Consider the following 12,694-nt stretch of genomic DNA (forward strand, 5'->3'; position numbering starts at 1 on the left):
AGAGAAAAGCCAGGGTCCTTGCCCCAAAAGCTAACCTTGTTTCGAGGTAGGGAAATTTAGAGCATAAGTATCCAGGGCGAGAGCAGACTGTGTAAAGCACGTGGAAGGGAAGGCAGGCAAGGCGAACAGGGCCTACTTTGTAAAAGGCACTGATACTCTCCAGTTATGACTCTGCATAGTCTGAAAGTGCCACATGCAGCCACCTCTCCTCTATTTTTGCTAAACACAGTGGCAACACACCTTAGAACAAAGCAATTAAACAGCCATTCCCTTATGGTTTTGTTACTGCTGCAGATGAAGTCATGGGCAAAACATACTGCTATGAGAGGCTTAGCAAACTGCACAGGGATTTACACAAGCATGAATGAAGATGGGGATAGAGATAAATTGGTAAGAAAAGACTGAAATAATTTCTAAAAAGAAAATTAAAAAATCTTGAAGAATAGGAAAAGATGAGAGTGCTAATTAAAGGAGCCTGCAGTGAAACTCAAAGTCCTGAGTGATATTGCTGAGGAAGGTAAACTTAACACAGTTGGGTAACTTGTGCTGGGAGGATTCTGGTTTGCTACAACACTATCCACATGAGACTTTTTTGATCTAAACTGTGACCCAGACCAGCTGCAGTCACAGCAGAGACCTCTCACAAAAGCAGCTCTAAATCTTGTTCTCTATAGACAAATCAATCGCTGCTGAAAGCCTCACAGAACCTGGAATCATCGACCAAAAACCTCTGCTCCTCCTACATATTAAGTACCTTAATTAGGTTTCACTTTCACCCCTACTTCATGAGTTTGTGACAGTACCCACTTTTAATGACAAAGAGGACCTTTGAAGGACATCAAAGGCCTCTGAGTTGAACCCTTGTTAAGGAACTGGTTATGATTTCCTGGCTTACTGCATTCACCAGGACCCTTCCATGGAAGGTTGATGTGACATCATTCCTTTCCTAAGAAAATGTGCTCCTGCCTAGGTGTATAAGGGGAGTGGTAAAAGAAACTCATCAGCCGGGGTCTGGTATTATCCCTGGCACTTTCATAGGTTGCAAAATGCTTCCAGGAGGTCCCTCTTGTGGCTCATCCACAGCATGATACAGAAAGCATCTGCAGTTCAGCGGTGAAAACTGACAAGCTGGAGTTAACATCTCACCCCGCCATCTCATCTCATGAAATATCAATTATGAACAACAGTACACAGAAACAAATTAGTAACTCCTACATTAGAAGACATTTGTTTTGTAATGAAGAGGGACTGACAAGATCAATTCTTCATTACAGTTTAGGCCAAAAATAATAGCAAAGCGGGACGCTTTAAAATACATTATATTGACAGCTCCGCTTTGTCAGGTGTCCGTGCTCTCTCTGTGCTCTGTAACAGGCAGCAGTCTCATCTGAGGGTTTGGGGTTTTTTTTTAATAAAAATATAAACACACAGCCTATCTGCAGTGATCAGCTACACAGATGTTAGAGAACTGTATTTAAAGTTTATTGCATTTACGCTCATTTCCATTCTCTCAGTAATAACCTTAGGCGACTTAAAAATACATAAATACACTTAAACTGCTCTCCACAGATATTCTTCAGGAACTGGATAGGTTCATTGCCTTTTTGTGGACACATCTTCAGAATCTTACCAACCCAGTACTTCATACTTGCACAGCTTCACGAATTCCAAATCTCGGGCATTCCCCATACGCAACCAGTACCAGGCAGGTCAGAAATGTCTCCCCACCTAAACTGTACACACCAAGTATACATATGACTGCACACGCTTCATCTACTCTGTTACAAAGTGTGCACAGAACCACGTCCAATCACACAAATATCAAAAATCCACACTTGCTCTTGTGAGGAGCGGTGGAAGGGGACTACCAGCCCTTGGTTATGCAATCTGCAGGTTCAAGGTCACTCCTGCTGTTTGCTAGAGCTCGCTAATGCCAGTTTTATTAGAAAGCCTTATGAGCATCCCCTTCTTCATATTTAATAATTCATGTAATGCAGGCTCACAGACAACTCTCTGGTTTTACGAGGCTGACAATATATCAAACCTCCTTTGCTTTGCTCGAAGCATGCAGCACTACCTCCAAGGTCAGAAAATCCCCTTAACTCTGGTTTTATCAGGACCCACACAAGACTGTCAGCAATAATATTTTTAATGCATCCCTATGAAAGATGACAGATACCTACCATGGTTTGTTAGTGTTTCAGCTCTCTCTCCCTCCCTTTCTCCTTTTCCCTCCTCCTGGGTGTCTTTGCTAAGCACTGTTTTGTCTGACAGAACCTCTTCATAAGCCTCTCAGTCCCTTGACAGCTCAAGAGTTCATGCAGCCAGGATGCTCTGGGAGTCACCTTCTGTAATTCACCTGCAAAAAGAGAGAAACAACTTGAAACCAGAAGAAACAGCATGTTAATTCCAGACAGCGTTCAATGCAGCACATGAAGTCAAACCACTGATGAAAGCAAGCAGGCTTCAAGAGGGAGAGGCATTCACTGAACCATTTATCCCTGAGCAAGCAGATGTCACTGTGGAAAGCAACTTTTCGTAAAGTGCCCACATGTATGTAACGGCTTTCCCATGCCAGTTAGAGCTATTCTCAGTGTGGTTTGTCAGCCACCTGGCAATCCGAGTTTCTGATACGAGGAAGACGGGAAATCCAACATCTCAAATATGCTCCATATGAAACCAGCTCATGAAGTTTCTATTTTTATGTCGCATGCGCATTAGGAATCAAACACACTATATTTAATTATCAAAAAGTAATTATCTGTTGAAATGCCCAGCACAGCCCTCGCTCCTCACTGTGTCAGCTGCTGTATAACAAGAACCATGACTTCAGGTGGCAGTAACTGGAAGTTGTTATTTAGAGAGATATACGCGTTATAACAAACTGGAGATGTAAGACTGGTGAGAATGTTCAGCTGAAATCATCCACACCGCCTTCTCTGCCCTTCCACTGCTGTTCACAGCACACAACATCTGAAAGATCCTGCGAGAGCAGCCCTCTTGTACTGAACCTGGAAACAACCACCAGCACTGGCAGCATGGCAAACTGCAACTAAACGCTCTGTGAGAGAAGAGTGGAGCAGGTGACAGGAGAGAGGAAACCTTAAGCTCAGTGCATAGCCAGACACTTTGTCCCTCCTGAAAATTCCTGCTTTCCTTTCACTGCACATATTGTTGCGTCAGCTTTTCAGCACCGTTTTGAAGCAATTGGAAACCCAGTCAGTAAATTTCTGCAGACTGACACACACTCAGATATTTTCCTTTTCCCCTGTATGCTGATCCTCCTTCTCTAGCAATATGTTGCATATCGTTTGTCAGAGTACCCTGACACTGTCAGAGATTAAACGCATGTTTGGCAACAGCAGAGGGATAGGCAAGATGACCTGAAAGCCAAGTAGTTGCTTACACCTCAGGGGCGTGACGGGGTATAATTAAAATGTTGTGTCCCATTGAGATTTGAACATGCCAGAGGAAAGGCAACCACAAATCCTGCTTCGCTATTTTCCTAGTTAAGAAGAACTGAAGCAGGTTTACAGGACCAGCAGCTTTGGCAGCAAGTGCCTAATAGCCGTTTGTTTGTCTCACACCACTGAATTCAGGATGTAGAGTTGGGTTAAAAAATACAACCAAGAACGGCCAGACAAGAACTCTGTGCAGGGGCCTGTCTGCTCCAGCAGCTGAAGACTGCCAAGGAAGAAAACCCAAGAGAGTTGAACGCAGTCATACTAAAAATACTTGGGGAAAGCAAGCTACTGAAAACCCCGAAGGACCTCACTTCCTATCACAAAGGCTATATACCCTGCCGAGGTATATTAACACTCTATCAAGCGATCAAGGAAGGGGATGTTCTTTCACAGGACCAGAGAGATCCAGAAGCCAAGCAGGGACTGCTTTGGCACTATTCGTTCTGTGAGGTAATCATAAGCTCTTCCAGACTTAAGAGTCTTCCGCCATCTGCAGAAGCAAACAGACCCTTTACGAGGTCTTTAGGTCTTTTTGTTTTCCTTTTCTTTAATAATAACAATATGCTTTTGAGTCAGCAGATGGCAAGCTAGAGAACCTTTTATGAGACTTGTTTCTAGATCATCTATTTCACATTAGTTCTCTCCCAAATGAAATTCCAGCTTTTTTCACGTACTCTTCTTTCCCGTGACTCCCACATTTCACATTTTTAGTTTGCCATTTTCTCTGGTAACTGTAACTTGGCAATTCCCGGCAGAGAGAGGGCACTGGAATGTGTTGCTGACTTCAGCATATGCCCAGTACAATGTCTCTAGACTCCAAGCAACACTCCAGGCTTGTCTCCCTCCGAAGACTACAGCAAGCTGTTGCTTATCAGCTCATACAGTGTACTGGGAGCAGATGGACCAAGACAGTGGGCTGAGCAAACTCTGGTGCCTCAGTACAGCGCTGTGCAGACGGTTGTCTGGAGAGCAAGGCTGCGAACTCCCGCACATGCTCTGGAAACAGAGGTGCCTTGGTGTGCAATTGTGGATGTGCCGAGTGCAAAAACCTGAAACAGACTGAAAATAAATGTTTCACAGCTATGACAGGGGCTAATCTTCTACTGGGCAGAGGAAGCAAACCCCCCAACACCTCTCAGTACTCTGCTTTAAGTGGGTAGTAACCCACCTTTCAAGACAGGTTCCAGTTTCAGTGACAAGTAACAGTTGTTGGATGAAGGTATTTGCCCTTTTGATTCCACCTGCCCTTCTTCTCAGCAGTGAACGGCTGCTAGGCATATACAGATGAATTACAAAGTGATCTTTATTATAAAACTCAGAAAGCTGGAAAAAAAGCTTCTAAAAGTTGAGTTGAAGCTGATACACGATGCCTTTCAAGTCATTAACATCCTAAGAATCTTTCACAGAAACGTGCACAGGAGTGAATACCTAATATAGTTCAGACAGAGAGAATTTTCGACAAAAGCACTAAACAGGAGGGAGTTTACTATAGAAGTGCAGACACAATATACAGAACAAAGTACATCTGACAGCACGCAGAATTAAATTAAGGAAAACTAAAATCAAATCTGCTCCAACCATATGGACTAAGGCAGCAGAACACAGCTCAGCACCAGCCACATCAGAAAGCATGATGTGAAGTGAGCAGCAATTCCATAAATCCAGGAGCCTCATTTTACTACCGGACTACAGCAGCGTATTTGTCCCTGCATCCTCAGGGAAGCAACAGCTGATGCCCAGACTAGAAACCACAGCACTAAAATGCAGGGCTGTCGTAGCAGGGGCTGCCCCCACGCTGGCAAAAAGATCTCTAGGAAAAGCTACCAGGACTGCTAAGACCTGAGTGACCTTGAGGAAGTAGCTTTACCTCTGCATCGCGTGGCCCTGAAGTGTAAAACAGGAGTAAATAGTTGCTGTCTACAAAGCAGGTCGCAGAGGAGCCGGGAGGCGTCTGCAGCGTGGTTTAACACCACCGGGGATCTGACACATTGAAAATGTTATTAAAACACCGTGACAGTCTAACAATGTTTCCATTAAACATCCCATCCTTCACAGAGGAAGTTTATGCTTTGGCACAAGACAACGAAAAGAATTTCAGAAGAGGCCTTTGTGGTAGGATACTCTCCTGCATCTGGCAGTTGTGTTCCCAAGGGACAGACATTTAAACAACCAGAAGTGATGAATGTGCTCAGCTGCCTTTGAGTGTTTGGGAACAGAAAAGTGAAAAACCAGGAGAAACAGGCACTTGCGCTCCACGGGGACTGAAACACGGGATCAGGAAGCTGTAAGCTTCTCGAAAGGAGACATGAACTCCATTTGGCATCCTGACATCCCCTCGCAGCACAGCACGGTATCTTGCACAGATGGGTTACTGGTGCCGTGAAGAAGAGGAGACCAGGGTCACGGGACTCCAGTCCTCCAACCCCTCACTTCAGTGAGCTGCTGTTTAGGCACCTGGCCAGGCCAAGTCGAATACCATGAAAATTGGTTTTAAATGCTACATCAAGAAGGCACACGCCAGCAATATTCAGCTGAAGCATTAAAAACATCCTACACCCTCCTAATCTACCCTTACACCCACATCTGCCCTCAAGAACTGCAGTGTACAGAGTACACCACCCTAAGAGCACCCAAAGTTTGTGTTGACAGAGCAGCAAGGACAACTAAGGTTGCTAATAACAAACGAGTGAGTATCTAACACAGCCTGGGGTGTATCAGACATAGCAAGAGAAAGGAACTGGAATTTAGATCCTTTTTTGCTACCTTAGAGTCAGAATATGAGGCTTGCAACTTTAAATTGGAAGTTTATTTTAACTTCTGCTGTGCATTCAGGAGACAGGTAATTTTTTGTCACACCATACAAAGCGCCGCTGAAAATATGTTGTGTTTTTCTGCAGTATAATTTTATTGCTGGCCTTCTGCCAAGAGTCTTTCTGGCAGCATCTCCCACAGTTGGAAACTGTGTATCTGGGTCAGAAAAGACAAGCCGCTTTTCAGAACAGCTCAATACATTTGGCAGAAATGCTGATATTGTAATTGAACTCTTTCAGCAACTCTTTTTATGATGTACCCAGTCGCCAAACAAAACAAGATCTGCACTGTTGATTAATGTCAAAATAACTGACAGAGAAATATCAAAATAGTTTTCCTTCCTGTTAAAAGTATCAACAAACCGAGGGGAACAGACAAGAAATACAGTTCATGTGGATTCAGTGAGGAGCACAGGACAGAGAAATACACAAGTATGACTGACCTTCTACTTGTGCAGATATTTACTGTGTCAAACCCGAACGCCCTGTACACTGTACAGAACTGGTTTCTTCATTCCTCACCACCACACGAAGAGAAATCCTTGCCACTCAACCATATAAGCATTCGGTGAAGAAGTGCAGTTGTAACACTGGGATACATATTTAATAGGACTCAGACTGCTTCCAGCAGCATGCTCAGCGTTCGATTTCACCTGGAGACTGGATATTCATAGGAGTTTTATTATTTTCCAAGTAATGTAATGCCTGGCAATGTTGCATCTGGGTTAGCCTTTAGAAGACTGGAATTTTCCAGCCAGATGAATAATTACAAAGCATCACTACAGTTAAAAGCTGAAAAGGGTCTTCCTCTGGCAAATTCTTACACTTCATACAACAAATTCTTAAGTCTAGTATTACTCTGGCCTGTTGAGTTCTCACAACATTTTGAGAAAAGGCTCCTGTGCTCAGAAATCTCTCGAGTAGCCTCTGTCAGGCAGCCCCAGCACCTAGCTTTAACAAGCACCGAAGACAGGGTAGGCACATGCTTGATAAACAGACCTGAAGTCATGGCGCTGCGATCACCACAACAGTGGAATCAAAGTCATCCTCCAGGGTCTAGAGCTCTGCCAGTGCTTCACAGAGCAAGAAAAGCAGCTGCCCACTTGTCAGCGTGGAGGAAGCTGCTGAAGGAGCTTCCCGAGAGAATTCGGCTGTGCCAAGGACAGGCAAGGGCAGAGAACTGGGGACCCATGGGTCAAACAGGCAACAAAGCACTTGCAACTGAAAAGAGCAAACACATGGTTTCCCCCTACAGACTGTAGGGCAAGGAGTGAAAAAACAGCCAAAATAAAGCAATTAAAGCAGTTGAGAATTAAAGCCAATCAATCAGCTAATCTAGATTAGGGTATTAAGGTAAAAGGAAGCAGGGATGTGCAGAGCATAACTCATATTTTTAGCTCCTGGAAAGAAGGTGAAGAAAAGTTGGTCTAAGGGGAATCATCACTAGCCTAACAGGAAGGTTAAAAAAGGAACAGAGGCACAGTGTGAGCATATATACAATCATTTGAAGGAGAAAATGCTGTGATTTATATAGAACCACACCATCCCATCTCAGAAAGAAAAGTACATGAGTAGAAACAACTGCAGATATCAAATTATAACATCTAACAAAGAAAAATAGTTTTAGGACAAATATAAGACCTTCTTCTTTATGATTTAAGCTACTATTCACCACTGGGGACAGGAAGACACGCCTCCAAACTCACTCAGGGGTCTGCACAGCAGCACACCAGGTGCAGTCCTCAGGGTGTATCTCTCCAGATTTTATATGGCCCCATGTTCCCTGGCACCCGCAGAATACGCAGCACGCCTGTCCCAGCCGGTGCTACAAAGGGTCTCTAAGGAAATAATTTTGAAAATGCCTTCATCTCTTGGTATGGGTGTCTAGATGCAAGACTGAGCAGAAACAGACCAGGTGCAAAAAAGAATGAAAAACTGGCCACTGATACTTAAATAACAAATTGACATACAATAATTAATAGCAAAGTGTTCATTCATTCAGAAGCCACCCCGGGATTCTCAGGGTCTGTGAAATGTTAGACTGATTGCTGACACCCTCCTACTCTTCTGCCTAAACTGGACGATGGAACCTGATGCTACTTTGCAGTACACACCCGTTTGTGAAGCAGTCATAATTTGACATCCACACTCAAAACCATCTGAAATTCATAACACAGACTACATTCATTTCCAGTTGAAGAATTAACTAAATTAATAAAAAGGATTACAGTACACGAGATGACACTCACCATCTGCAATGTCATTTTTCCAGAGACGGAGCTGGTTTAAGCAAAATTCTGGATCTATGCCTGAAATTACATAACATTCTCCAAAAGAGACTCACAGTTCTACCTCCTCATCCACAGAGAGCACTTCAGTGGCGTGCTGGGCTTCTCGCCACCCAAGCCCTGTACCGCACTCACACGCCTGCACTAAATCTCTGTAGCCCTGCAGACTCCCAGATACTTCCCATGTCCGTATCATTTGTGTCCACTTCCTTACCTGCAAGGCTTGCTCTGCTCCAGAACTAGAGTGGGAAGCAGCCACAATGTTTAAGAGATTAAGAACAAGGACGCTCCTTCCCTTGCACCCTTCAACTTAACTGAAATAGCTGCAGTGCCCCAGTTTCTTCCCTGCTATGATTCATATCCCATAGACTGCAGGTTGACCTCACTGCAGCCCACCAGCTAACGACGTTTGACACGCACAACCCAGATGAGGAAGAGGCCAGCAAGATGCTGCTCTTCCAAGAGGAATGTGTCTTCTACAGAACTGAGGCCAAAGGCATACACATGGAAAAGGCTGGAAGTCATGGCATCCCCTCCCTATGCTGGTAATAAATACAAAGAAAGAAATAAAAGACAGAGACTAAAGAACAAACTGTCTTACAGTAAAACTAGATCTGCTTCTGTTGGTGGTTGGCCCTTTTCACCAATTCTGTGGGACTGCAGCACACTACATTTGCTCTACTAGCTGTTCCCTGTTGTGCACCTCAAGTTAATACTTGGTAAGATGAAAGAGATAAGCAATATGGACCCTAAGCCACGTGTTGGAAATAAAACGAAATTAGGAATTCTTTCTTACAAGTAATACAATATAAATTGATATTCTCAATAATTGAGAATAATAATAATTGAGATTCTCATTTTTCTAATATTTGCATAAAGTTTCCGTTTCAAAGTATTAAGAAGTTTTAAGAATAAACGCTATCCTTCTGACTGAAATTGCAGCAACCCTTAATGGCAAAACTGAACCCACAGCTTCTCCGCTTGAATGTCAGGATGTAAAGAAGCTGGCTTTTCTATACTGCAAATCCACGCTGGCTACTGGGCACATCTGCCTTTCAGCCACTTTAAACATTCATGACGCTCCACCTAAACACATTTTCCAGTATGTCAGTCTTGCTGCTTCAGTGATTTTTTTTTTTTAACTAGAAGATTTAAACAGATCTGGAAGAGAAGACCACTAGACTGCGAGTGTTGTGCAGAGAGCTCTTGTGCTCGCAGCCGATACACATCCTCCAGCAGAACTCGCCATGTTTTAGTTCCACTGTGACTACTGAACAGGGTCAGGTTAAGTTTCTCCTTTCTAATTGGCTATTTTGTCAAAGAACATCTTGTCAAAGGTTTTAGATTACTAAAAGCTTCTGTAAAGGTTTTTTTCTTGCCATCTCTCATCCATCCAGCCCTGTTATTTTCAGTTTGTTTCCCCTCTTACTCTCCAGTGTCTTAGATTATTATTTCCAGGGAAGTTTGGAGCTCAGTGTCACAACATGTAATGCCACAGAAGCATCTGCAACAAAACCTGTAACTATGATCTTAGGCTGTTTTGGAAACAAAAGGCTCTCTTGAAACACTCTTCCTTCACAGTGCCGCAGACACGTCCCGTAGAGTCACACCGGCCCAGAGGAGCAGGATCCTGTCAGTCCCACCTGCAAGGGTGTGCAGCAGCCCTCTGCAGGCAGAGCACCCTCAGCGACAGCAGAGCACAACCTGCAATTTAATTAATGAACTTCTTCCACGTGACTAACTCGAAACTGATTTTAAGTCATTCACACGAAGAGGGGAAGTTTTTAATAGAATTGTTTCTAAAAATCACGTGTTCCAAAACACGCAGTGTTCAGCAGCAATGAATCAGTGTTAGTAATGGAAGCATTCAGAGCGAGAATAGTGGTAGAAATACTACCTGCCAAGTTGGATTCAGAAGAGAGTGCGGGAGCCCCTACAACAGAAGGCAGTAGGGAGATCTCTCCAGGGAAGAGTACCCCGGCTGCCATCAATTTTCAGCCTCAGAACGTGATTATTTACTTCAAATGCACAACAACCCGACCAAAAGATTGGAATTAGTTTATTTAAGCATGAAAGCCAGCAACAATATCCGTAATGAAAGTAAAAACCAACGGCATGCCAACACCTTAAGACAGAAGAACTGTTGGTCTGACATTAGTGACTTAAGTCCACTATTTATGACTTGAACAAGATTTTATAGTAGCAAGTCCTGGCTTGGCTCAGAGGAAGAAAAAGAGCCACAAACACATTGAGAGATTTACAAAACTAATATTAAAAAAGTCCCATTTCCCTGGAAAACTGTAAGAGTCTAAAAATATTTTGAATTGGCTTAATCCAGCATCTTCTTGCCTCAGCAGAACTACGCTGCGCACGTGCTGTCACATCTGCCAACTTCAGTTGCAAAACTCATCTATTATTATTCTCTGCAGTTAGCACAGCACAGCTCTGTCACAGGGAAAAACGAGGTAACTTTAGGAGGGACCGTCAGTGGTGGCAATGCGCAGTTTGAAGACCAGAAGCGAGGCTGCAAAATTAATTTCTCAGTCTAAGTTATATCTGTCAGTCTCATCCTTAGGAACTTCCTGAGATGAGTAATGAATTCCACAGCCATGTCTGCTTATTTTTAATATAACGTTGACAAAAAAAAAAAAAAACAACAAAACAAGGTTTAGGTGTCTGTAGCACTATGTTCTCCAGTGTCTTTGGAGAACACAACTGTGAAAGTAATTCATCTTGAACTTGAGAAGTTACATTCGATCATTTTTTTTTAATCTTTTGAATTTCAAATAAAATCTGGGGGAAGAGAGAAGCTATTGGTACAAACATGCCAAGCCCACCTGGATGTCATTGTTAAGAATACAGACACAACTTTACTGGTTTGCTCTTTTCCTTAAGTGTCACATAGGACTATGAATTAGTTTAACCTCTCTCCACAGATAATGATGTCATCTCTAGTGTACCACTGGACTCACAAACAGCCTGAAAGACACTTTCAGTTCTTCACTGGTTAATAAAAGGCTTCCTCCATCTTTGCCTTTGTCACCTTTTTCTTTAGATCAAGTCATCAACGTCATACCTTGTTCTTCCTGGCAACACTACGCTTCACACCTCCGAACAGGCCAGTCCACGGCTATGATCAGCATCAGGGTCTTGGAGGCAACGTGCTTCCCACAAGCCACAGGAACCTGCTTTCTCGTGAGCTTGTGGAGGTTAATACCGTGACACCCAGGTCAGGAAGCAGGAGCGCGGTAGCGAGCTGCCGCACTCCTGGGCAGATGAGGGTGCAGACCCCGTTTTCTCTGAGGGAAGCAAACAGCCAGTGCAATCAATAGCAGCATTCAAAATGCCCTCAGCTTTGCAGGGGGATCGATGGACAACAACAAACCGCTCGCTTGCTCCCAAAGCTCCCTGTGTAGGCTAGATCTGCTAAAAGTAACACTTTCACTAACGCAATTACCATCAGGGGAAAGACTAGAGAAAACCAATCTAAGTTAGTTTATCTGGGGCCATTAACTGCACTTTGTGTTGAGCCACTTCAGTTCCCCCGGTAACAGGGAACCTGCTGTTCCTAAAAGCAACAAGGATGGGATTTATTTCATTTTATTTTTCAAAAGGAGGAGCAGTGGACAATGCACTGGACAATGACCTGTCAGGGGAGGAGAGCGCACAGGCCGAGATGCAGAGGGCAGGACCAGACCCAGAACTGAAAATGAGCTACTATACCAGCTGATGGTATTGTCCTAAGCTGCCCTGGAGGACATCAAACCTTCCACCTCTCAGTGAGGAAGCTAGATTAGAGTCTTAATGTTTTTATTGCCTGCTTTGCCACCTACGGACACCTGTGACCATGTCACATCACCATCATTATTACAGGATACCACAACGAGAACTGTAGGGACGTGAACATTGAACTCTGCTCCTGTCAGCACAAACCTGCTTGGTTTTCACAGTCTAAAACTATACTTCCAGTGATAAAAGAATGACAGATTATAACGCCGGCAACCTAGTTCATCGCATAGTTTAGACAAAATTCAACTCTTACAGGTGAAACTTGTGTGTTAATGAGAAAAATCCTTTTTTTAAAAAAAACCCAAGTACACAGGCGCATTGCTTTGTGCACAGGAAGAGCACT

General features: G+C 43.6%; 1 protein-coding gene across 2 annotated transcripts in view; it reads right to left on the minus strand.

The window, feature by feature from the left end:
• The window catches only part of STRBP (spermatid perinuclear RNA binding protein), a 31,479-nt gene extending 29,119 nt beyond the window's left edge, over positions 1 to 2,360 (minus strand). For both annotated transcript variants that reach the window (XM_010134223.1, XM_010134224.1), the window contains exon 1: positions 2,184 to 2,360. In XM_010134223.1, the coding sequence (XP_010132525.1) occupies positions 2,184 to 2,186 (3 nt within the window). In that variant the 5' untranslated portion in view covers positions 2,187 to 2,360. The remainder of the gene's footprint in view (positions 1 to 2,183) is intronic.
• Between the last annotated feature and the right edge of the window lie 10,334 nt (positions 2,361 to 12,694).

Source organism: Buceros rhinoceros, unplaced genomic scaffold, assembly GCF_000710305.1.
Source record: "Buceros rhinoceros silvestris isolate BGI_N320 unplaced genomic scaffold, ASM71030v1 scaffold18244, whole genome shotgun sequence".
NCBI lineage: Eukaryota > Metazoa > Chordata > Aves > Bucerotiformes > Bucerotidae > Buceros > Buceros rhinoceros.